Source organism: Notechis scutatus, chromosome 7 (assembly GCF_049901735.1).
Source record: "Notechis scutatus isolate UNSWTSFEM ecotype Mainland chromosome 7, rNotScu1.2, whole genome shotgun sequence".
Classification (NCBI taxonomy): domain Eukaryota; kingdom Metazoa; phylum Chordata; class Lepidosauria; order Squamata; family Elapidae; genus Notechis; species Notechis scutatus.
Genome location: NC_142015.1, coordinates 483502 through 507417, shown reverse-complemented (window position 1 = coordinate 507417; position 23916 = coordinate 483502). Strand labels below are relative to the sequence as shown.

The 23916-nt window shown below is 53.9% G+C and overlaps 3 protein-coding genes across 5 annotated transcripts; 1 reads left to right on the top strand and 2 right to left on the bottom strand.

The window, feature by feature from the left end:
- The first annotated feature begins 534 nt into the window (after positions 1-534).
- TMEM150A (transmembrane protein 150A) lies at positions 535-8015 on the top strand. 3 transcript variants are annotated; one of them, XM_026684783.2, is made up of 8 exons: positions 535-657; positions 1943-2142; positions 5492-5539; positions 5629-5715; positions 5888-5955; positions 6166-6293; positions 6859-7036; positions 7237-8015. In XM_026684783.2, the coding sequence occupies exons 2-8, from the start codon at positions 2078-2080 to the stop codon at positions 7476-7478; spliced, it is 816 nt and encodes a 271-aa protein (XP_026540568.1). In that variant the 5' UTR covers positions 535-657; positions 1943-2077; the 3' UTR covers positions 7479-8015. The 3 variants fall into 3 exon arrangements, with proteins under 3 accessions (XP_026540568.1, XP_087825677.1, XP_087825678.1); XM_087969551.1 differs by lacking the exon at positions 535-657 and adding an exon at positions 4124-4179 and having other exon boundaries at positions 1971-2142; XM_087969552.1 differs by lacking the exons at positions 535-657; positions 1943-2142 and adding an exon at positions 4205-4348.
- Positions 8016-8921: 906 nt separating this feature from the next.
- Positions 8922-10366, bottom strand: RNF181 (ring finger protein 181). The gene is given in 7 exon segments (XM_087969550.1): positions 8922-9370; positions 9550-9624; positions 9703-9818; positions 9949-10014; positions 10017-10081; positions 10211-10227; positions 10229-10366. Coding segments are annotated over 7 exon segments (474 nt in total). The 5' UTR covers positions 10304-10366; the 3' UTR covers positions 8922-9310.
- A 177-nt stretch (positions 10367-10543) lies between these two features.
- VAMP5 (vesicle associated membrane protein 5) lies at positions 10544-17623 on the bottom strand (the record flags this gene model as incomplete). The annotated part of the gene is made up of 3 exons (XM_026684765.2): positions 10544-11594; positions 13181-13318; positions 17150-17623. Coding segments are annotated over 3 exons (810 nt in total), but the record flags the coding sequence as incomplete, so codon positions are not given.
- Positions 17624-23916: the final 6293 nt, after the last annotated feature.

Below are 23916 nucleotides of genomic sequence, written 5' to 3'. Positions count from 1 at the left end.
CCCGGGCCCCCCGCGTCCCAACGTTCCCTTGGCCGAAGGGGAGCCACGCGCAGCCCCTCACGGCGCCCAGGCTGCAGAGCGCAGGCGCGATCCACGGCCCAGGCCGTCCTCCCCAGCCGAGCGGCTCCGGCCCGCGCCCGCCTGCTCCCCCGGCGCCTCCGCCGTCCGTCAGCCGGGGCCGCCTCGCGATGCCCGAGCGCGGCGCTTCCCGAGAGCTTCTCCCTGGCGAAGAAGGGCGCCGCTCCCCCGAGGAAGAGCCCGCGCCGCCCCCCGCTCGGCTCCCAGGCGGCGGCCGGGATAGCGGCGGCGGCGGCGACTTATTTATTTATTTTTTTTATTTATTTGATTTGCCAATTGTTTACAAGATAATAAGTATAAATGTATACATAGTTGTGAATACATGAAATGGGTACATATAAGAAAAATAAAAGAATAGGAGAATAAAATAAAATAAAAATAAAAGAATAGATAAAAGAATAAATAAAATAAAAATAAAAGAATAGACTCCTCCCATCTCGCCCCGCGCGCGCCTCCTCCCCGCCGGCTGCCGCCCGGGCCCCGCCTGGTCAGCTGGGCGGCCGGCCGGGAAAGCGGCGAGCGGGCGGACGGGACCGGCCTGGCCTCTAACGGTCCGTCCGGCAATTGCGGCGGCGAGCGGTAAGGGAAGCGGGCGCTGCTCTCCGCGGAGGCATCTCTGCCTCCTTCCTCCGAGAGGCGGCTCGGGGCCGGGCAGCCTCCCTCGCCGCCCACGCGGAGCCTCTGCCTGCGGGGAGCTCGCGGAAGAGGCCTTCCGGCCGGGGGCCGAGCGACGGGGCTGGCCGGGGCCGGCAGGGTGCAGCGCCGCGACGGGGCGGGTGCGCGGGAAGAGGGAGCCGGCCTGGTTCCTTGAAGGCGGCCGCCTCCCGGCTTCCCTGGAGATCCGCCTCCAGTTGGGGCCTCTCCTGGCCCTTCGTCCCTCGCCCTCCTTCGCCTGCCTGCCTGCCTTGCGCAGCCGCTTGGAAGGCCTCGTGGGGAGAGCGCGCTTGGCCTCCCGCCTTTGCTCCCCGTGGGGACGGGCTCCGTTGCTGCCTCCTCCTGTCCCACGTTTGGCAGCTCCTTAAATCCCTTGTGTTGGCTTTGTCGTCCCAGAAGCTGAAGAAGCTCCTGGGATGAGAAGCGAAAGGTCATCAAAGAAAAAACCAGAAAGTCCAGTTGCCTCTTGGGGGGAAAAAGCACCTTTGGGGCAACCCTGACACCTGGATGAGGGAGGTGCTCCTCCGTGGCCGGAGGGGATTCTGCTGGGACTTGGGGCAAAAACTGACAGGCGTTGGGTGTCATTCTTGGAAGGAAGACCCGGGATTTGTGAGGTTGTTGTCTTGAAACTTGATCTGGAGGAGAGGCAACTTCAGCAAATACTTGCCTGGTCAGACAATTGTCCAAGAACTGACCTTGGGGGACGCAGGGAGGAGATGCTGCCTAGGAAGCCCTCAGAGAAGTGTCCCCAGGGGCTCAGGCCAGAGGAGAAGCTCAGGAAGGACCTGCCCTGGGGGTTAAAAAGAGACTTGACCCTTCGGGCTGTTTATATTTTTATTTGTCCATTGCTTACAAGATAACAGGTATAAGTAAAAACATAGTTATGAATACATGGATACATATAAGAAAAATAAAATATATCTATAAAAGAAACAATAGGACAGGGACGGTAGGCACGATGGTGCGCTGATGGACGCCCCCTACAGACCTCTTAGGAAAGGGGTGAGGTCAGTAGTAGACAGTCTAAGGTTAAAGTTTTTGGGGTTTGGGAAAGAAACCACAGAGTCAGGTAGAGCATTCCAGAGACTGACCCCTCTGTTGCTAAGTTAGGTTGCTGTGTTAGGATAGCCTTACAAAAGTCAAATTCATCTAGTCCTGGAAGGGCTAGACCCTGACTTACCGTTTTCTTTTTCTCCTGCTTCTCTTCTAGGAGGTGCCTTTGGATGGTTCCAGCTGGAGGCCTTGGGCTATAGCTGGGTCCCCCCTCCCCTCCCCTCCCCCCCTCCCCTCCCTTCTCCTCTCTTCCCCCTCCCCCCTCTTAAGGGTCTCCCTTCTGCACTCACTAATGACTGCGTGGATCATCCTCCCTATCAGCCTCTCTATCTTCTCAATCACTGGAATATGGATTGTGTAAGAGCTGTTGTGAATTGTGGCTGGGTCACACACGAGGGGGGGGGGCTCTGGCGTGCCTTGTTTCCTCCTGCAGAGAAGCATGGGGTTCCTCTGCTGTTCCCCGAGCTGCAGGGTTGTATCAGCAGGTCTCCTGGGTACCTGCTGACAGAATCGTTTCCCAAAAGATGACTTAGCAAATGGTCGCCAAATCAGGACCCGCATTCCCAAAGGAATGTGGTGGTGGTGGTATGGTTTTCTGCATTTTGAATGAGAAAAGTTGGTGTTGTTGAACGTGCTGGAGACCATAAGGAGACCAAAGCGTTTGTGGCTACTTCCTCCTCCCGCCCCAGCAGCTTCCCTTGGGAGATGCCACACGTTCTGAGGGCCACCATTCAGTGCCAGGTTGCCTAATGTGGCTCATCATGGCTACATTTATTCTGATGCTCTTGGGAGGATGTGGGTACAATAGTTGGTTGGGCTGGCCCAGCCCTGCAAGAGTGGGTGATGTGGTGCCAGTGCTGCTGCTGGTTGGTCCTCGCATGTGTCATTCCCGCCCCCCAAACAAGCTTTTTTCTTGATCTGACCTTTGGGGCAGGACAGCATGGTGGAAGTCTGGGTTCAAGAGGAGGGACCAGGCTGGTTCTTCAAGGGGAAATGCATCCTCCTCCCCTCCCTCGTGGAGGCAGCTGGGGCTTCCTAGCAAACCACAGCTTTAAACTGCTCAGGAGGCATTATTGCTTTTTAATAAGGCTTTTCTATTGTATTTATAGTTGTTTTTAATTATGTGAACTGCCATGTCACAAATTGTGAGGAGGCGGGGGTCTATACAAATTGATTTTAAAAACTCCAGTTCAGAGGAAATAAAACTACGTAACACATTACACCGCATCCCCATATTGGTCTTTGTCCATCAATCTATCCATCTGTCTGTCTGTCAATCTATTTATCATCTCTCTGTGTCTATTTCTGATGTGTTTGTGTGTAGTTGTATGTACACACGCACATTCCTACCTGGGTTTCCAAAAGTAGATATGGAGCACTCCAGAGCCAACATCCAAACATTTCAAAGTTTATGATCAGTTTTGTATTTCCACATTGTATCTCTGTAATTTTAGCAGGTGATTCTATCACTGGTGCATAGTTTTATTTTGTAAACCAACTAGATTTCTTAATAGTTATCATAGTTTTGAGCATACAAATTTATACTCTTGGTTCAAAGGACATAAAATAGCTAACACTGCATTGGGAAAAGCCTGTTTAGAAAAAGTCTAAATAGTTCTGGTCCTTTTTAAAAAATATTACTAGACAATTTGTGACCCATTGGGTTATCCTTTCAGAGATGCTTCCGTACCAGGTTCCTTAACGCCTTCAGCAATGACAGGTACAAGCAGAGATCAAGAGCTGATCACAGGAAATATTTGATGACATTTGGTATTAAGTCAAAAATTGTTCTGTGTTTATGTCATAAAATGTTTCATAAAATTTGCCAAATTGTAATTTTACAGGAGTTCTGAATTTTGGATAAATTCTGTAAGCCCATTTTAGGTACTTTGATTCAAAAATTGTTGTCCTATGATTCAGTTTTTTCCAGTTAAAGGTTCCAGAAACAAGAGTTTTAGAAGTGTACAGACTTAAAGGGACATATATATTAACCATTATTATTATTATCCTGCCAATAATTCTTACAGAATCTGATATTTCATGCTCTTTTGTCTCTCCCTGTCTCTGGTGAACTGAGCTCAGCTCTTCTAAATTCATTGGTTAAAGCCCTTGTTATTGATTTTTTTAGTGAAGAAATAGTTTTTAAAAGATATGTATGTGAAATTTGAACGCATAAAACATTTTCTGGAGCATAAAGTTCTTGTTGTGGCTCTTTGTAAATTAATTGCTATCATATCTGAAATAAACTTGTAGTTTTATACTGATTCGTCTGTGGGAAAAAAACGTTGTAAATACATCCTTGTCTCTTTTTGTCTGTCACCACTAAACATTTACACAGGATGTCAGGAACCTAACCTTGAGGTTCTTATTATACCAATTGCCAAAATACAAATGGTGAGAAATAACGCATATTTCAAAAAATATAAGACTCAACTTTGGGGATCTAAAGTTGCAATCCATCCAGTCAGTGGTTTGCATTTCTATTTTGCACATCCTGTCTAGCCAACAGCTTGAAAGGACTCCCCAGAACTAACTGCCTAATTTTCTACAGTAGGTCAGCCAGGTGAGACGAAGATAACTCCCATTTCTATTTATTTGGCATCAAATTATTTCTTAGCTGGTCCAAAATGTTTGCATTGATGTAATTGAATGATATGGAAAACATGGCCTAGGGAGAACAAAATAGTGCAAAGGTTTGGTGTTGGTTTGCCATCAGGAAGTCCTTCATGGCTTTGGGGTGCTCCACAGCTCTACATTTGGGAGACAAAATGCAGAATTGGTGAATGAAGCCAAATGATGCAAGCCCGGTGGAGAACTTTGTGATGATTACAGCAACCGTTTTTTTTAAAGCATTTCCTCTGGACCCAAGTTTCAAATGGACCAAGGCCAAAATCTTTAATGGACATCTAGGGCAGAACCTGAATGTGGAACTTTTTATTGTTATCCTAAATGCTCAAAGGACGAATCTGGCAAACCTGAGCAACCAAAGTTGGCTGTGGGGCGTCAGGCAAAGGTCATGGTCGTATCTGGTCTCCTGGAGGCTGCTTGGAAAGCTTGGGGGTGACTTGGGTTTTCGTTCCAGCTGGGCCGGTTTTCTAAGCAAATGGCACAACTCGGAGGAGGCTGAAGTTTCTATAAGGTTTTGTGGTTTCCTAGAAATTTCTTGTAGCTTGTTCTTCTGGGATAGAGGTTTCCAGTCCGTAGATAACGGGCTGCACTGGATCTTGCCTATATATCCTTAGTGGGCCACGGATTGAAAGGCCTCTAGGGAAAGATCAGTGAGCAATACCTAGATGAGCAGTTGCAGGTGAAGGAGAGGCATGCCCTAATCGTAGCCATTTTCTGTAACCCTCAGTCTCGCAAAACTGGCCCTTGGGAAGTGAAGGTGGTTTCTTCTAAACCCTTTGTGGGTCTGGTGATATGAACCACTTGGGATTTCCTTCACCCAAGGAAGCCGCTGCCGGAAAGCTTCACTCTCTGCCACTTTGGTGAAAATTAAAGACATACTGGGGGAATTAAAGGAGTTTGATCAACTGATTTGGTATTGTTGCTTTGATTGGTTGAGAACTTTGAGCCATCAGTTGGAGAGCTGAGAGAAGATTGATAACAGACTTCCATAAACATTGGGGAACTGCACTATTTGTTTTCAGGCTTACCCAGTTATTGCTACCTTACCATCTATTTTGTTCCATTTTGCTGCTTCTAGCTATGCCATGGCAGTCATGAACCACCACGTGTGCCCTGTTGAGAACTGGTGAGTTGTGCGGGAAAGCAGGAGGGCCGTGGGAGAGAGGAAGGCAAGAGAATCTCAGAATGCTGCTTAATCTGTCCAAATGGCTGCAGGTCATACAACGAGTCTTGTTCTGCTGATTCTACCAAGCACGGCTACCCCAAAAGCTGCTGCACCTTGGAAGACATCCCTCTAATCAGGTGAGGTGGGAAGACGCTTGTGGAGGATGAGCCAGCGGCTGCCTCGGCTGCTCCTGATGTGGTGTCACGAAACGGTGCCAGGCAATTGCCAAATCGGGCGGTTTCCAAGCAAGTCTGTAGGACGACGGGCTGGTTTTCCATCTTGTGCTAATGCCCTTTTCCTTCCCTTTAGTAAATGTGGCACTTACCCTCCCGAAAGTTGTCTCTTCAGCCTTATTGGGAACGTTGGAGCTTTCTTGGGTAAGTGTTCATTTCCCTCTCTTTTCCCAATTTTGTTAGCGAGTGGAGAAGCCGGTGGCAGGGTGGCCCCTGGCACTCAGGGGGAGTTTCCAGAACACACATTACGCCCATCTTAGCAAACGGGTGGCTTTCTGAAGGTCAGCAGGGTCAGGGCTGGGCAGGAAGCAGGGTGAGGAGATTTGTTCTTCTCTCTCCCCCTCTCTCTCCCAGTGGCCATCATCTGCTTCCTGCGCTACGGGCAACTCCTGGAGCAAAGACAGGCCTCTGGGGTGAACACAGCAGCCCTTGTCACCGGTTGCACCAACGCGGCAGGCCTGGTGGTGGTTGGAAATTTCCAGGTTGGTCGAGAGAAGAGTTGTCTGCAGGGTTAGGGATGCCATGGGCCGTTTCTGCTTCCTGGCCCCGAGGGGCCTCTTTGGTGGCTCTTTGGCCTTTGTGGAGCAGAGAGAACCACAAGGCAGAAAAACCAATGCCTGAGCAGGGAACTCCTCCGGCTGGAAGACGGCAGCGATTGCCACGGTAGCCCTGCCTTTGCTCTAACAGCCAGAGCCGGTCTGGTGCACCCCACAAGGGAGGCTTTTTCAAACGCAGAGCTGCCAGAAGTTGCCACGCCTGAGCTCTTCTTTAGCCAGGCCATTCGGCGCTGCCAGGGTAGACTGGAGGCGTCGGTCGGCTTAGCTGTTGGGCCTCTTGCTGAGCTGCTCGTGCTGATGTTGCAAGACGTTTGTGCTCCACGAGGCAATGGCGGCTTTTCGGCTCCGTGGCTTCATTGGAGCCAGACTCCTCCTGGGCACAAAGCCCCCCCTTTGGCCCTGCCTGAGTCACCCGGTGCGCTGCTGAGGCAAGGCCGGCTCGCAGAGGCCCAAGAGGAACCACCCTGTTTGGGCTTCCTGCTACCTTCAGGTGGATTATGCCAAATCCCTTCACTACATCGGAGCCGGCGTTGCCTTCCCAGCTGGCCTGCTTTTCGTCTGCCTCCAGTGCTTCCTCTCCTATCACTCGGCTGCTTCTGCCCTGGACTCCTGGATGGCCCACCTGCGCGTGTTCCTCTCCACCATGGCCTTCGTCTCCCTTGTCCTCAGTATCCTTTTCTGGCAGCCGAGAGCCCCCTCGCCCCCTCTCTCCTTCAACCGAGGCTCTGCCCGCCTCTGTCGCCCGCGTGCCCTCTCCAAAGCGCAGGCAGAGGGCCTCCTGGCATGGGCACCTGGCCTCCCCCCACCCCTGGGGCAAGGCCCTTTCCTCCTCCTCCTCCTTCCCGGCCTTTCCTTGACTCGGCTGCAGGCGGCATCTTCTTCATCCACCAGAGCTTCCTCCTGCAGCACCTGGCCGCCATCTGCGAGTGGGTCTTCGTCATGGACATCCTCGTGTTCTACGGAACCTTCAGCTACGAGTTTGGCACCGTCTCCAACGAGACCCTGGTGGCCGCCCTGCAGCACTCCAGCAGCCGGGGCTGCAAGTCCCCGGGCAGCAGCAGCACCTCCACCCACCTGAACTGCCACCCGGAGAGCATTGCCATGATATGAAGGTGGCGGGAGAGGGAAGGCCCGCCCTACCTCCTCCGCTGCTCTGGCCAGCGGCCTTTCCTTCCGGCCACTTTGGTAGCAAGAGGTTTTTTTAAAAGAATACGTTGCTGCCTGGCCCCACCCTGCAGAGAAGTCCCAAAGACCTCCGTGCCCAGCCTTTGCGCAAGGACACCTTGACGCGCTTCCTCTGCTGGACCTCTGGCCACCCTTCAGGGAGTGCCTCCAAGCCAAAAGTGTGCTCTTGTGTGCCTGTTGGAGTAGCCGAGAACCCAGGTTCCTCTGGCAACCATTGTGCCTCACTGCCAACCCGTCTTCTCTCGAGGCAAGAGTGGCTTAAGCCACAGAAGCAAGTTCATTTGGGGGATGATGTCCCCTGCGCTGGTGCAGACACACCCCTCCCCTTAAGAAAATAAAATTTGTTTTAAAAAATAAATAAATAAAAGCACGGGAAAGAGAGAACCTCCACCACTGTCTCTCTCTCTCTCACACACACACACACCCATCATACGGAGTTTCTCTTCAGCCCTGGGTAAAGCGGTTTGATGTTTTGTAGAACTTTTTTGTATCTTTACCTATATAATAGATATATATAGATGGTATTCAGCTTTGTTCGGGTATTTTCCCATGCCATTATAATTGTGCTTTTAAAGTTGTAGTAACATTTCAGCAGAATCTCATCTGCCATCATCAGGCTTCTGTATTGTGGAATTATATAATGACGTGGGAAAATTACCCGAACAAAGCTGAATACCACACACACACACATACACAAATAGCTATCGGAGGAAGGCTGCTGTGTGGTGTATAAGGGTGTTTCTGTGTAGTGGGTCTTTGTTTTGCCATGGGGGGGGTGGGAAGAGGAGAAACTTTTCTTGCCACAAAGCCCCCCAGAGCAGCAGAAGGTCAAGTGGCATGTGCATCAAGGACTCTTCTGCCTTGCAGGATCCCTTTTTGAATGCAGATGTTGACCACATCAAAAGTTGCCTCAACATCTGGGCAGTGCACAGACATGACAACCCACCCACTCATACTTTTGCCCAGGGAAATGCCCCATCTTGGTGCCCTAGATTAACCATGAAATTCCTCTTGCTGCCCGTAGCAGTTATTCCTTGTTCTGCCGAGTTAAAAGGGCTGTAAGGGAAACAAAAAGCGGCACTGATATAAGTTGGTCTAGTGCTACAACTTGCTGAGGACCACGATGGTTGAGTTGGGCCCCTCCAGACCAGCTGGCCAGGTCGAGATAAACCCCTCCTCCAGAGGGAACCTGAAGGGTCCTCCCTGCTGCCCTCAATGGACCCAAATGTTGGGTTTGTTAAGCAGCAGCCAAGTCAACATCTCTGCAATGCAGCTCAGTCAGCAGAGGCAAGATCTTGGGAAAAGGCGGATCCCTGAGAATCATCCCGGGAATTGCCTATTTTGCAGGGAGTACGAGGCATTTGAACCTTTTGTTTGAATGTTTATTATGTATTTCCTAGATAGCCCTTCACCCGGTTTTTCTCCTTGGCAGCTTGCCTCTTCCCCACGTGACGGCTCAGCGGGCAGAGTTTTCAGGGCGAAGCCTAATTTCCAGCCTGCAGCAAATGCTGGGAATGGCCACGGCTGGATATAAGGCCATAAGACAATGGGGGGCGGAGAGAAACCCACTGACCGCTCTGACGCTGGTTTGCACGGAGCCCCTTTGGGGAGGCAGCCTGGAAACCAAAGACCGGCCCGCCTTCATTGTTCAGAGGCCGCTCTGGGCTCCGCGCATCGGAGGGCTTGCTTAGGACGAAGCGCCGAGGAGGTTGGCGGGGGGGCTTTTCTTCTCCCGGAAGCCGCTCGGGCCCCGGGGGTCACGTGTACATGGCGCCATGGAGGTACTCCAGTCGGTGCACCTGCTGCTCCTTCCGGACCTTCGGGAGGGAAAGAGCGCCGCTGCAGCCCAGGGAAGCCGGCAGCAGCCGCCGCGCCCAGGGCGGGGCGAGAGGGCGGAAGTCCCCGCTACCGGCCCTCCCCGCTCCAAAGCGGAGCCCCCCTCCCCGGAAGCCCCCAGCAGCCCCAGGCGGCCCAGCAGCCCCCCCCCCCCGCTCACCTTCTCCTGCTTGTACTCCTCGTAGTCCGGGTGGTCGGTGGGCAGCTCGTGGCGGCAGAGCGGGCAGGAGTTGGTCTGGGCGGGAGAGAGGAGGGCTCAGCACCGGGACGGGGGCAGGGGGCGGCCTCCCCTCCCTCCCCGCCCGCGCCTCACCTTTCCGAGCCAGGGCAGGAGGCAGCCGGCGTGGAAGAGGTGCTGGCAGGGCATCTGCCTCGCCGCCTCCTCCGCCTCGAACTCCAGCAGGCACACCGGGCACCGGAGCCCCTTCGCTGAGCGGGAGAACCGAGACACAGGACCGCGTCAAACCGGCTGCCTCGCCTCCCTCCCCCGGGGCTCCGCCTCTGCTCGCCGGCCGGCAGGAGCCCCTCCCGCCGCCCCCAAGAAGAGCCCCCGGCCCACCTGCTTGCGGGGCGGCCACCCGCACCTCGGGCAGCCCCTCCACGGCGCGTCTGGCGGCGGGCGGGGAAGCCGGTGGTCCCAGTCGCCGCCCTGCAGGGCGCCCACGTCGATCTCCAGGCCGTGGAAGAGGGACCTGGAGGGGGCGCGGGAGGAGGCCCGTCAGCCGGCGCCCGTCCGGGAAGGCGGCCCGCAGCCCGCCCGGCTCTCCGGCGCCGCGGCCCAGCTCGAGCTGACCCCCCCCCCACAGCCCCGCCCCGCTCACCTGGCCAGCTCCAGCAGGAGCGCGGCGCGGCGGCAGCGGGTCCCCCGTCGGGGCTCCGGGCTCGCAGTCGTGCTCGTCGAAGTAGGACGCCATGGCCGGGCCGGGAGGCAGGCCCCGCCCCGCCCCGCGCCCCGGCAGGCGCCCAATCCGTGCGGCCACCCGGCTTTCCTCCTCCCGCCTCCTTGCTCTCCGCGGGGTCCGGAGCTCCTCCCGCCCCGCAGAGCCTCCCGCTTTGCCAGCGCCCTGAGGGCGGCTCCCCTCCGCGGAGAACGAGGATCCCGCCGGGTCCTCCGATGCTGAAGCAGCTCCAAGCGAGCTCCGAGGGCGAGCAGCCGAGTTGATTTGATCATTTATTTCTCCGAGTTGTCAATCGCTTACAAGATGATCGGTATAAGTATAACATGAGTAAGAATACAGGAAAGAGGGATGGATAAATGGGGACCAGAGGAGAGGGACGGGAGGCACACCCCTTAATGGTTAGCGGTGGGCCCTTTGGGGCCTCAGAGGACCAGGGACCCCAAAAAAAACCTGTCCCAAGGGGGGCGCACTTGGGGGCCACCAGGGCCAGTTTCCCACCCAGTTGAGGCAGGAAGAGCAAGAGGGACCCAAAGAGGCTGGTTGATCTTTCAGAGGCCCTTTTCCTGCCCCCAAACATGTGCAAGTAGACGATCTACCCATCTACCTGGGCCTCCTCAGGTGACAGATTGCAAAGGTTCCGCCCAGGGCCAGAAGGCAGGGAGCCCCCCTTCCCCAAGCCCAGCTGAGGGGAAGGACAGCAGGGGCAGCTGAGAGCTACAGAGCCCCCCCCGGGGGAGCAGAGCCTTTCCTAGCCAAAGGGCTGAAGGCAGGAGATGCAAGGCCTGGACTTAGGCCCCAGTTTAACTGCTGTAGCCCAAGGCTGAACATCAGTGCACAAATGCGTTGCAATAACACTTGGACAATGGAGCAGGAAGTACACAAGTCCCCTGTCCGTCTGTCCCACCTACAGAGAGTCCTTATTGGTGTTGAGGTCGTGGACATCAAGGGGGGCTGTGCCCTTTGCTTCCTTTCTCCATCGGCTTGCTTGCCATGATGATGAGAAACCAAGGGGTCAAGGTTGCTGCCAGGTCCTAGCCAAGCCCCGATGGCCGGCACCCCTGAAAGCTTGGTGTTGGGAAGATGACTCCAGGGTGAATTGGATCAGCGATCAGTCACCACCAGCAGCGCTGGTCTGTGCTGGAGCCCGCTGGTTCCCAGATCCAGAGAGAGTGAAGTAGAGGGTGATGGCTAAGACGATGATCAGAACAACGGCCACAACCATGGCTACCAGGATGACCTTGAATCTCACATTCTCCCAGCGCTTCTTCTGGGCCAGGGTCTTGGTGGTCTTGGTGAAGGCAGAACTCTAAAAAGAACCAATTGGAGACAATTGCAATCTCATTCTGGTGAATTCAGGTAATCTCCAGCTTATAGCCGTTCGTTTAATGACTGTTCAAAGTTACAACAGAACTGAAAAAGTGACTTTTCCACACTTAAGCCTTCTGCAACATCCCCATGGTCACATGATCAAAATTCGGGCACCCAGCAGCTGCCCTGTATTGATGGCAGTTCCACTTTCCTGGATTCTGGGATCCCTTCCCAGCTGGCGCCCCTCAAGCAGAGTCAATGGGGGAAGCCACATCCACTTAACAACTGCAGTGATTTCCTTAACAATTGTGGCAAAAAGTTCACAAAATGAAGCATAATTCACTTAACAATTGTTTTGCTTAGCAGTGGAAATCTGGGGCCCCATTGTGGCCATAAGTTGAAGACTACTTAAATGGGCCTTTGGCACTAAGGTCTCTCCCTGGCTTGCATGGGAATTACTCACCAAGGCCCACATCATGAATGTCAGCCTTCAAAAGGCCGAAAGGCTGAAAAGAGCCGAGATCCAGGCAAGGTTGAATTCCAGCGTCTGCCCTGGAAAGGCTTCCCTGGCTTGAGTTCAGTGGCCAGGGATGGAGAGCTGGCACAAATTCCAGAGTGAGGCAGTGGCTGCCTGAAAGCTGCTCGCAGCCTCTGCACCACTTCTGATTTCAAGGCCTGGCTGAGAAAAAGGAGCCCAAGGTCCCCCATGAGGCTGCTAGCAGCCCCTTCCTTGAAACAAGAAAGTGGACAGAACAAAGTCAAGCTAGAGTCTTGGACATTAAGAGAGAAAGCTCAGGAAGGATCCATGGATGGAAATCTTAACAGGAAACAAGACACTTGGGAAACTGAAAAATGAACTCATAGAAGCTCTTTCTGACACAATAATCACTGAGAAAGAAAAATAAGAGACCTCAGACTAAACCAGTATGCTTGCATAAATAACTCTGAAAAACCGAGAGATTTAAAAAACAAGTACAAAACATGGAAAGAGACACACATAACGAAGGCAGATTACCAGCACATAGCCTGAATCTGCACAGATGAAGTCAGGAAAGCAAAGGCTCAAAATGAACTAAGACTTGCAACAAATGTCAACAATAATAATAAAACTTTCAACATGATATAAAAGCAAGAAAAATGCAAGGAAACAACTGATCCACTAATGGGAGAAGGTGGCAAGGAGGTGATGGGCATTGGGGGTGGGATGGGAGAAGAAGGAATGAGTGGAAGATTAAGAGAGAGAGAGAGAGAGAGAGAGAGAAAAGCTAGAATTCAGGGGAAGCAATTCTGACAGTGAGAACAATTCACCAGTGAACTGCTTCCCTCCAGAAATGGTGGGCGGTCTGCCTGGAGGCTTTCAAGAGGAGATCAGACAAGCATTTGCCTGGAATGATCTAGGATCTCATGCACTAGAAGGCTTCCAAGGCCCCCTCCAACTTCTTCTTCCGTATTCCTTGGGCCTGACCCCACTGAAATGCCAACTGGCAGGTAGGCCCAACGGGTTGTCCAGCTGTCCTTGCAAGGCGCTGGACAAAGAGCTTGTGCCCCACCCAATCCCCACCTCCCCTTCCAAGGCCTCCATACCTGTTTCTGAAGCTCATCAGCCCGTTCATCCAGGTTGCTAAGCTTCCCCTCGCGGTCCATCACTTTGGAGTAGTTGTCTAGCATGATTTCTGTCACCTGGTCAGCCTCCTGCTGGCACCGCTTCAGCTGGTTCTCACCCTGCGGAAGGGGACAGGCTGGTCACAGGTGCGACTCGGGCTCATTCCCCCAGCTTTTGTACAAGGAGGGAGGGGCTACTGGCCCAGCGCCTGGGAGGCTCAAGCGGACTGGCTGGAAAGCGCCCACTTTGAGGCCAGTGTGATGGCCCTGGGGTGCCTTCTCCGAAGACCATGCGACTCAAGAGAGCCGCCAGGTGTGCTCAGGATGCCCGCGAGGCACTTCTGCACCCCAGGTGAGCATTCCAGGCATGCTCCAGGATGGACCTTTCTCTGCAAAGAAAAACTGCTGGAAGGCCAGCCGTGCGTCTCTCTCTTAAGTAGAAGATGAGAAAGGCAATGGAGGCTGAGCATTTAAACATCCCAGACATACATTTCTTGTTGAATTTCTTGCATTTACCTTGTCCTTAAGAATGCTCCAGGTACCACACATTTAACACTTGGGAGACAGTTTAGTCTAGTGGTTAATGCACCAGGCTAGAAAGCACCAGACAATGGGGGTAAACTGTCACCCAGGGCTGTCAAACTCCAGTCACGCACTGGCCACACCCAGTTTAGCAACCGGGGGAGGTCCCGCTACGTCATGTGATACCATGATGCCGCGAGTTTGACACTCCTGCCCTAAGGGTTCTGGAACCCACAGCCATCCATTGCCGCTCCCTCTGAAACCCCCCTTTTTCCACCCCCCTGGCTGCCTTGCTGCAAACACCCATCAGTATCTACTGACTGACACTCCGCCTGGGCTCTGGGAAGAAGACCAAAGCCGCCTTGGTCAACCGACACCCCTGCCTGCCCTAAGTCTTCCTTGGCAGCAGGTGGACAGGAGCCAGAGGAGAGCGGGCAGCCAAGCCACGGCTGAAGTGCAGCAGCAGCAGCAGCAGCGGAGATGACGCAGCAGGCCAGCCTGGGAGGTCTCGGGGCTTTCCAAGGGAAGGAATGCTGGCTGGCTGCCAAAGAATCACAGGGCAGATTCTGTGCCCGGGAAGGAACCTCCTGCCACGGACGCAAAGGAAGCTGGGGCCCTGGATGGGGGGCGCCTCCTCAATCGCTAAGACCTTCCACGTTCCCACAAGCACCACTGAACCTTGTAGCCTCTCAGGGACTGGGCACGAACTGAGGAGCAGACGGAGCAAGGACTCATCCTTGCCTTAACTTCTCTCTGGCCTTCTGGTTGGGCGTAACCTTCCCTTAAAACCGCTTCTTGTCTCAAGTTCTATTCCGGCATTTCAAAGACCCCCCCAGGTCCCTCCTTCCAACTCGGTTATTCTGCTCTGTTGGGCTACTGATCGGATGCTTTATGGCATTCAGGGTGGACTTCAGTAGTCAGTAGAGTTTCCGTTTGTGGTGCTACTTTTATGCTACTTTTATGCAGCTTCACCAGAGGGTCCATAAACGGACATAGTTCATCTTGATGGTGGGTGAAGATCCTGATGGAAGTTTGTGGAGGTCTCTGGAGGGGAGGCAGGAAAAACCCTTTCATGGGATGGAAGTGGAGATGAGCTTGTGGGAAGAGGTGTAGGCCAGAGGGCCAGGTGGATCTTTGCATGCACTGCATGAATGGCTCCCCAACTGTTTCTCCAAGTTGATTTGAGCAAAAGAGGTTAGCGGCCAGTCATTCTAGCGCTGTATCAGGATTGATGTTTTCCTGCAGAAACCTACAGAAGCGCAGCCTGAGAATCGATGATTATTACCTGTATTGTCAGAGTACAACATGTGTACAATGAGATTGGCTCAATCGCCGTGTGGCATGAAGCTGCTCAGGACATGTTCTTGCAACTTCTTCTGCATCAGACTGGGACACGTTTGCTGGTCCAGCCTGCTGCAGAACTCGCTTCCTAAGCTCTTCTCTTCCAAGGGGGTTTTGCCTCGTTAGTTTGAAGTAATGTATTCTGTACGTTTACTTCAATTAACAATTTTAAAATCCCATCTTGTGCTGCATAGCAGAGACTGCGTTTTCAACGTGCCTTAAAGTGTGTACAAGAATCTTTGTCAGAAACTTTGCAAATATTCCCACTGGGAACCGGCGTCCTTGCTCCAAAGGAAGGGCCAACTCCTCGGGCCTTTGGCCAACAGGAAGCAAGGAAAGCCCTGGGGAGATCCTGCCAGGAAGCAGCAGCTTCCTGAGGGCAGGAGAGATTAACCTGAAGGCAGTTAAGACGACTTGGACCGAGGAAGCAACTGAGCCGCAGCAGCAGAGAAGAAGCTGCTCTCCTCCTCTGCCTGCCCTCCTTGGATCCTTTCCATGGAAATGGGCAGGGCAATGATAGGGCACCAGCCCTCAGGGGCAGGCGGTGGACAAGCAGTGGAGACTGGAAGCTGATATCACAATTGTCTGGACTCAAACAATGGGAGGAATACGACCGGTCACTTAATTCAACCTGAAGGTGCAGCTCGGGAGGCTTTTGCCGGCCCCAGGGCCTCTCTGTGGCCTGCTGGGCCCAGTGGGACCAACTCTAGAGCCAAACCAGAGCAAGGACAGCCACAGATCCCAGGACTTGATCGTCAATCAAGTCCTGGGGGACAAGTGAACCAGCCAGTGGCTTTGACCTCCAGGGCTAACATGCTCTGAACACATTCAGACAAACTGCCTCCCCTCCCAAGCTGAGCTCTCCCTGCAGTGGAGTCAGTGGTAATGCCAGGACCCACAGCTGCCTGGGGTGGAGACAGGATAGTGGTGGAGCAGGGCCTGAGTCGCCACTGTTCCCCTGCACGGGATTGGGGGGCCAGCCAACGCGGGGCCTACCAGACGTCGAGCCACTTCCACAGGAGTCCACCAATGTGGCTCGTTCCAAAGCCCCAAGTGGCCTCTTGTTCTGGATGCGCTGCCACTTCCCATTGCAAGGGAGCCCAGGGAGTGCGGTAGCAGAACCAGTAAATTTGACTTAAAATGCATTTAAATTAAATATAATTGACAAACATTGAAACATTTTTAACGTCTTTAGCCATAACAATTCAACAGCCATTCGGACTGGCAGCTTTTGCTGCAAGTGGGGAACGGAGGGCTTCAGGCTGAGCACCCCCCCAGGGAGGGTCTGAAAGGGAGCCGAGCGCCGCCTTGCCCACATCTTCCTTCGCGGGGGGCGGAGGAGGCGGGAAGGAGCCGAAAGGTCGCCCTTCTGCCACAGGCTGGCAGCTGCCGGACACCTTGGCCTCTTACCCGAAGGCCTGGGTGCCAGCTCGGCCTCCAGAGCGAGAGGGGTTCAAGGCCAGGACGGCCTCTCGAGTCACACGGTTGCCCGCTTGCCATGGAGGCCGAGCGGGCAAGCGCCAAATCCTCCTGCCCGAAGGACCCGGAAGGCCTCGCGATCCCCAGACCGAGAAACGCGCCGGCTCAGCGGCGGCTCCCCACCCTCCAAAGGGGCATTTCCCGGGCACCGGCCTCGGAAGTGAGGTCCGAGGCCGGACCGAGGGGGCTGCAGGGCTTCCTGGGACAAGGCCAGCCGGACCGCCCCGTCTAGGAAGGGCGCAGCCGCAGCTGCCGGAGCATCGCAAGCGGGAGGCCCGGCCTTCCAAAGGCGGGCAGGACCACATGCGGAGCCGGCCTTTGTGCTCCTCCCTGAACCGGGCAGACGGCCTGCCCAGGGCCCCGCTGAACAGTCCGGGAGCCGGCCGTGGGCAGCGAGAGTCCCGCCGCGGCTGGGAACCTCCAAGGCCGGCAACAGGCTCTCCGCCCGACGGCCTCATCGGGCGGGGCACCCCAAGGACGCCGGCCAGCCCCGTCGAGCCCGCACAAGTCACCGGCCATGAGCCGCCTCCGGGAAGTCGGGCACGAGCGCGGACGAACAAGGCTCTGCTCCGCGACCGGCCCAGGAGAGGCAGCCGTCGAAGCCCTTACCATGGCCGGCGCTGGGAGCTGCAGCGGCGGGAGCGTCCCGGCGGCGCCTCCACCCGGCCTGCGTCCTCCGGGAACAGCCCGAGCAGCGTCCTCTGGACGGCCGGGGGCGAGGGTAGGCGGGACCCGCTGCTGCCGGACAGCTCGCCGCCCTCGCGCCGCCCTCCAGGGGCCTTCGGGGCGGGACGAGGGCCGCCCTCCCCCGCTTCCCGGAGCCGCGACCCAGGAGACGGGGGCGTCGCACCGCCGGCCTCGCCTGACCTGCTTGGGGCTGCAGGGGCCGCCGAGCGGGCAGAGACGCGGCAGGCGCCCTTCGGGAAAGGCGATCCGGTGGCGGCTGCCGCTTCCCCGTCCTTGTGGCGTCCTCTTCTGCCTCCGCTTGGAGAGCGGCGGGGGTGTCGCGGGCCTCTCCCCAGGGATTTCCCCCTCCCGTCCTCCGACCCGGGGCCCCACCAGGCCCCAGCCTCTCTCGGCAGGGCAACAGAGGCCGAGAAGTTAAGCCAGGGGGGGAAATCCTCTTGGAGCAGCTTTGAACCGCCAGGCTGGGCTCCTTCCACTCTTCCAGCAGTTCTCAGAACCTCCTTCCGGTGCATTGAAGGTCCTCCAAGTGTTGAGTGAATTCTGTGGTCTTCCATGGAGATTTCTGTCCCGGTCAAGATGGCGGCCTTCCTGGTCCCCTGATTCTTTGGCTATTCTTGTGCTTCCCAGTTGTTATTTTTGTATTAATCAGAGTTGGAAGGGACCTAATCCAACCCCCCCCTCCCCGCCCAAGCGGGAGACCCTACACCATTTCTGACAAATGGCAGTCCAGTCTCATAGGTCTCAAGTGATAGCGCTCCCACAACTTCTAAGGGCAACTTCTCTTCCAGGGGTTGATTGTTCTCACTGTCAGGAAATTTCTGCTTATTTCCAGGTTGAATCTCTCCTGGTTCCGTTTCCATCCATTGTTCCTTATCTGGCCTACAAAGGTGCTTTGGAAAATAGCTTGACCCCCTCCTCCTCTCTGTGGCAGCCCCTCAAATATTGGAAGACTGCTCTCCTGCCTCCCCTGGTCCTTCTTTTTATTAAACTAGATATACCCAGTTCTTGCAACCATTCATCGTATGTGTTACCTCCAGTCCCCTCATCATCCTGGCTGCTCTTCTCTGCACTATTTCTAGAGTCTCAACCTCTTTTTTATGACCAAAATTGGATGCAGTACTCTGGGTGTGGTCTTACTAAGGCTTTATAGAGTGGTATTAGTACTTCCCTTGATCTTGACTGTATCCCTCTCTTAATGCAACTTAGGATTGCCTATAGTCCTAAATTCCAAGGGCCACATTTTGGGGTGGGGGTGGACAACCGGAAGGGCAGGCAGGCTGGATGAGGAGATTTCCATCCAGAGCTCTGCCAGCCACCCCTCCCTTCTGGCTCTGCTGCTCCCCGGCTGAGAGCCCCCCCCCCCCATGCCCAGGAGGGGCTTCCTTTGCTCGGTTGCCTCTCTGCACCTGCCCTTGTAGGTCTGGGGCAGAGGGGGAGGGGAAGAGAGCGCCTTCAAAAGACAACTTTGAAACCACCAGAGATCATTTACCATGCAGGGACCTTCCACAGCAAAAGGTCCCCCCACTGGAGCTCTGGAAATAATTGTTGCTTTTCTCCAGCAATTTACAGGACGGGCCTAGAACTGGCAGGCATACTCAGTGGGCCCAGAGGCCTTCCAGAGAAAGGGCGGGGAAGAGCAGCTGCTGCTGCACACTTCTGAGTGCAAAACCGAGGCACAAAATCTGCCCTTGGACTGGTTGATGCTCAACATGCTTCTCAGCCAAGATATGGAGCATGTTTCTTTCAGGATAGCCAAATGGAAGCTAAACTAGGCATTGCAACCTTCACTAGGGAACAACGCCCGTCTGCAAGGATGGAATCTCAGTTCAATCAGAATAGAGCTGGAAGGGTCCTTGGAGGTCTTCTAGTCCAGCCCCCTGGTCAAGCAGGAGACCCTATATTCCATTGCAGACAAGTGACTGTCCAGGCTCTTCTTAAAAACCTCCAGTGAAGAAGCACCACTGCTTCTGATGGCAAGCTGTTCCACTCACTGTCCTGTTAGGAAGCGTCTCCTTAATTCCAGGTTGCTTCTCCCTTTGGTTAGTTTCCAGCCATTGTTTCTTCTGCCCTCTGGTGGTTTGGAAAATAAAATTTTGAAGACAGGAACCACATTGGTGCTTTTCCAATCCTTCGGTAATTCCTTTTGTTCCAGGATTTTTGAAAGATATGGTATAATTTTATGATAACATCTGCCGGTTCCTTCAGAACTCTGGGATATAATCCATCAGGTCCCGGTAATTTATATTCAAGATCAGATAGGTGTTCTCTAACCATTTTCTTGCTTATTTTAATTTTTATTTCTAGTCTGTCACAGTCAGGTTTTGGGTAGGTTGGGCTAGAGTTTATTTTGGCATGAAGACTGATGCAAAGAATGAGTTGAGCAGCTCTGCTTTCTGCTGCCAGTTACTTCCTTGCCATCTTCTCTGTTAAGTGGACCTACTGTTTCCTTGACTTTTTTCTGGTTATTTATATGTTGAAAGAAACATTTTTATTATCTTTGACTTTTGTTGCAAATCTTTGTTCATTCTGAGCCTGTGCTTTCCTCACTTCATCTTTGCAGATTCGGGCTATCTGCTGATACTGTGCCTTAGTTATGTGTGCCTCTTCCCATTTTTTTGTACTTATCCTTGTTGTCTTTCAGTTTATCAGAGATGTTTTTGTGAAATCATGCTGGGTTTTTTTCTTGGATTTCTTTTTTTCCTCTTTTTCAGTGGTATTTTGTTGGGCTGGGCTTTTGTGATAATATTTTTAAGAGCTTCCCACGCTTCTTGAGTTTTTTTTCTCCTTCTCAAGAGCTGAAGAAGCTTCTTGGATAAGAAGCTAAATATCTTCAAGGAAAAACCCAGAAAGTCCCGTTGCCTGTTGAAAAAGCACCTTTGGGACAATCATGACCTGGACGATTGAACCTCCATAGACATTCACCCCAGCCAGCTCGGTGCGACCTGTTAGCTGCCACCAGCTGGCCACTGCCAGCTCACCTCTGCCAAGTCGCTGCAGGAGGACTTCAAATGGCCAGAGGGACAACTCGTTGCCGAGGGCCAGAGGGAGAGCCGGGCAAGCCAGTGGGCGGTCTGAGCGCAGAGCAGCAGCAGAGATGACCAGAAGCTTCCCGTTTTCACACACCTCTGCTGCCTCCCTCCCCGCCTCTTGGGCCCAGAGCTTGGCATGAGAGTGGTGGCGGTGGTGATGGGTGGGTGTGAAAATGGGATGCCCATGGCTACTGCTGCCTCCCTGCTGCCCACCCCACCACTCGCTCCAGCCTCTTTGGCCTGGCAGTGGCAGCAGCAGGGGTGTGTGAACTCGGAACTAGGTCAGAGGATGTCCGTGTGACCTTATAAGACTCGCCATCACCTGCCCCGTACCAGATGCCGAGTGTTGGAAACCCAGGCGTGCAGGCCAGGCCTGGCAGTGTAAAGGTGTCACCATGCAGACTGTATGGACTGAGAACCCAGGAGCATCAAGACTTGCTTGATGAAAACCACGCGGCCGTTTCGGCAGCCCTCGAGGGCAAGAACAAGCCCTAGGCACACTGGCAGGACTACCCATCCTCAGTTGCAAGGAAGTTTAAGCACCTGTCATCCGCAGACAGGTGGATTTCGGGGGAGACTGTACCTCCGTCCCTCTTGTGGCTACCGAAAGGAATTCCTTCCCTTCCTCGCATGGTGCACCTTTCTTTCTTCAGTGCAAGTGGCACTCTCAGTTCTCCTGGGTGTGTATGTGTGTGGGTGAGTGTTTTGAGTGTTACCTCCACCCACCCATGATCAAACTGCCCGTAATTTGGCTGTTGGGGATTGAATGAGGTAACTGGTTGGGGAGCTGCTCCTTGGCCCTATCCCCAGAAGGAAATATCTGGCCAAGAAAGTCCTTTGTTCTAGGGGCAGGGAGGGGTGCCCCTGGGCACCACCCACTCCCTGTGGTCTCCCAGATACCAAAAGCCGGAACACCCTCCCACAAGCCAGCAGCCAAATACCTGACATTCCTGGGAGCCCAGTCACACCTGAAGCCAGTGGGGAGGAAAGGACAGGATTCCCCAGGCCTGCCTTTCTGCTCCCAGAGCCAGAGAGGAGCCGGATGAAGAAGCCCTTCCTTTCATCTGGGGAGGGGAGGGGAGGGGAGAGAGGGGCTGAGGGAGCAGATCCAAGGTGCAGCCCCAGGTCTCTGCAGGAGCACTTACTCCCCTGTGCACTCCCCCCACTGGGAAAGCCCCCTGAGCTCTGACCGCGGTTCTTGGGAAGGAGGGAGAGGCAGAGGAAGGAAGGAAAGGACAGAATGACTGGAAGGGAAGGAGGGAAAAAGGAGGAAGGAATGAAGATTGCTGACGTTCCCTGCCAGCTTCTCACAAACAAACTCAGTAGGGAAACCAGCAAAAAGTCAGAAGTCCATCCCATTACCACTATTTTCCTGCCTCCGGCGGTCATTCTCTGCTTAGGTAAGAAAAGATGTCTGAAACTATGAGCCTGCAGAGCACGGGCTGCCTAGTATACTCATGGTTATGATTCAGTGCCATTTTCTGGCTTCATTTGGTGTCCTCGCTCAGTCCCTGAAGTGAAGTGAGGCCATTTACGCTCTTAGGCATTCATAAAATGTAACGGTGGCCTAGACTGAATTGTCCAGCCTTAAGGAGACCCTGGTATAGCAGGTGATTTGGGCCCTCTTGAAATGCATGAATGGAGCATCAGTGAGAAGACATTGTCCCACTTGATAGAAGACACAAAACAGCAACAAATCCAGCAGAAGCGAACGAGATTTAGCTCAGGAATGGAGGGAAATGCTTTTTTTCTTCTGGGGCTCAGCTGGGGGTTCAGAGACCAGTTGCTGGCCTCTGTGCCCTTTTCTTAGCCGGATTGTCCGTGGGTGGCCAGAACAAAGAGCCAGGGACCCAGGCGTTGGAGCCACCGCGGCAGTTGCTCAGCCAACACAGGGAGGGGGCAGTTCTGAGAATCGAGGTCCACCCATCTTAAAAGTCATTGAAGTTGAGGACCACCCCCTGCGCGGCGTTTTCAAAGATCCAAGTGCTTTCTCCCAACTTGAAGAACTCCCCGGTTGCATTCCCATGACGTTTGCCATATTGCTGACCCTCCTCATTTCTGAATCCAGAGCTTGAGGGCGGGTGAGTTGTGCACCTGTAGAAAGACAACTTTCAGGACTGAAATCTCTAAGGAGACAGAACTTAACACTTGAGAACTGAAACAGACCCAAAGGAGATGGCTCTTCACTTTTGGAGTGATTGAGTTTAATTTGCTAATTAAGCAAAGCCATCATTGAAATGTTGCAACTATATCAAGCCAGAGCTGTAATCCTATTTTAACCTGTCTCAGGATAAACATTGGTTTAGGAATCCTATCTCCAATCAGAAAGCAAGCAGGTTTTTCTGTTTTTTAATGCCTGATGTTTTTTGTAATAGATGTGATCTCTATGCAGAGGAAATGCTTGGAGGTGGGAGGCAGGGAGGGCTGATGCCTTCTGGGGTTCTCCTTGGCTGCATTAGTCATGACATTGGTGGTGTAATATGGGAACAGCACAGTACACAGAAACAAAGGAGTAGGTTTTGTCAAAACTCAGATGAGTTTGGTGAGAGTTTCTAAATCACAGCGTTTCACCCAAAGCCCTCGAGGCACCTTCTGTTTTCAATGATTTTGAGGGACAACAAGCCATGTTTGGTTTGGTTTGTTCTGCAAATTAACCCACTTTCAGCCCAAACCATAGCTGATGTGTGCATTGTTGGAAGACCTGAAAGGCAGATCAGCATTTGCTGAACTGAGGTGATATCAGAAAGGGGGAACAAAACATGCAGCAAGGCTGATGGCTGATGGATCCTCCAGAGTTCAGGCGTCCTTGAGAAAAGTATCAGGCCAAATTGCCAAAAGTTTTCTTTGATTCGCTGGGCAATTTTGGGCTTGTGGACATGCAGAGGCAGAAAAATGGCAACTGGGGAGACTGCAGCCCCTTTTCTGAAAGGCTCGGATCCTTTTCACAAGCAGGTGCCAGCAGGAGGAGGAGGATTTCAAGGAGCCGGTTTCTCAAGTGGAGATGTTGCCAAGGATTTCTTCCGGTCATAATCCGAGTTTGGTCTATAAAAGGAAAATCTTGGCCTTTTGGATGGAGACTTGATGACATGTAACCAGTTTAGATGGGGGGTCTCCAACCGGGGCCACTTTAAGCCTTTAGGCGGACTTCAACTCCCAGAATTCCCCAGCCGGCTTAAAGTGGCCCAGGTGAGAGGCCCTGGCTCAGGTAAAGGTGCTGAGGCCAGGATGCCAGGGGAGCCTTTCTCCGGAGTCCCACAGCCTCATGGGCTCAATGAAGAAGAGGCCGGAGGGGAAACTCCAGGTGTTTGGGACGGGACGAAGCGCAAGGAAGAAGAAGAAGGAAGGGCTTTCCAGGGAAGGTAAGCGAGGCTCTCAACAAACGGCAGGAACCAGCTTGACCGGGGGGATGACGATGTCCAGGACGCGCATGTGAACTGGGAGAGAAAACAAAACCGAACTATCCGAAACAGAAAAGAAAGCCCCCTTCCGGACGGGAGACCCGCGCAGGCGCGTTCAGACGAGATGGGCGCCCTCCGCCACCCCACCCCCGGCGCATTTGCGTGTCAGGCGCAGTTCGGAAGGGCGCCGCCTGTCGGTCCCCGCCGCTTCTGCAGCCGCCCGGCCTCCCTGGGCGCGCCAGCCAACCAGGCGGGGGAGGGG

What these genes read in the sequence shown, in the direction of transcription:
- TMEM150A (XM_026684783.2), top strand. Translation starts at nt 2,078, where the DNA reads ATGACTGCGTGGATCATCCTCCCTATCAGCCTCTCTATCTTCTCAATC. An exon ending in ATCACTGGAATATGGATTGT is followed by an intron (nt 2,143 to 5,491) that starts GTAAGAGCTGTT and finishes TGCTGCTTCTAG; the next exon opens with CTATGCCATGGCAGTCATGA. An exon ending in GTGTGCCCTGTTGAGAACTG is followed by an intron (nt 5,540 to 5,628) that starts GTGAGTTGTGCG and finishes AAATGGCTGCAG; the next exon opens with GTCATACAACGAGTCTTGTT.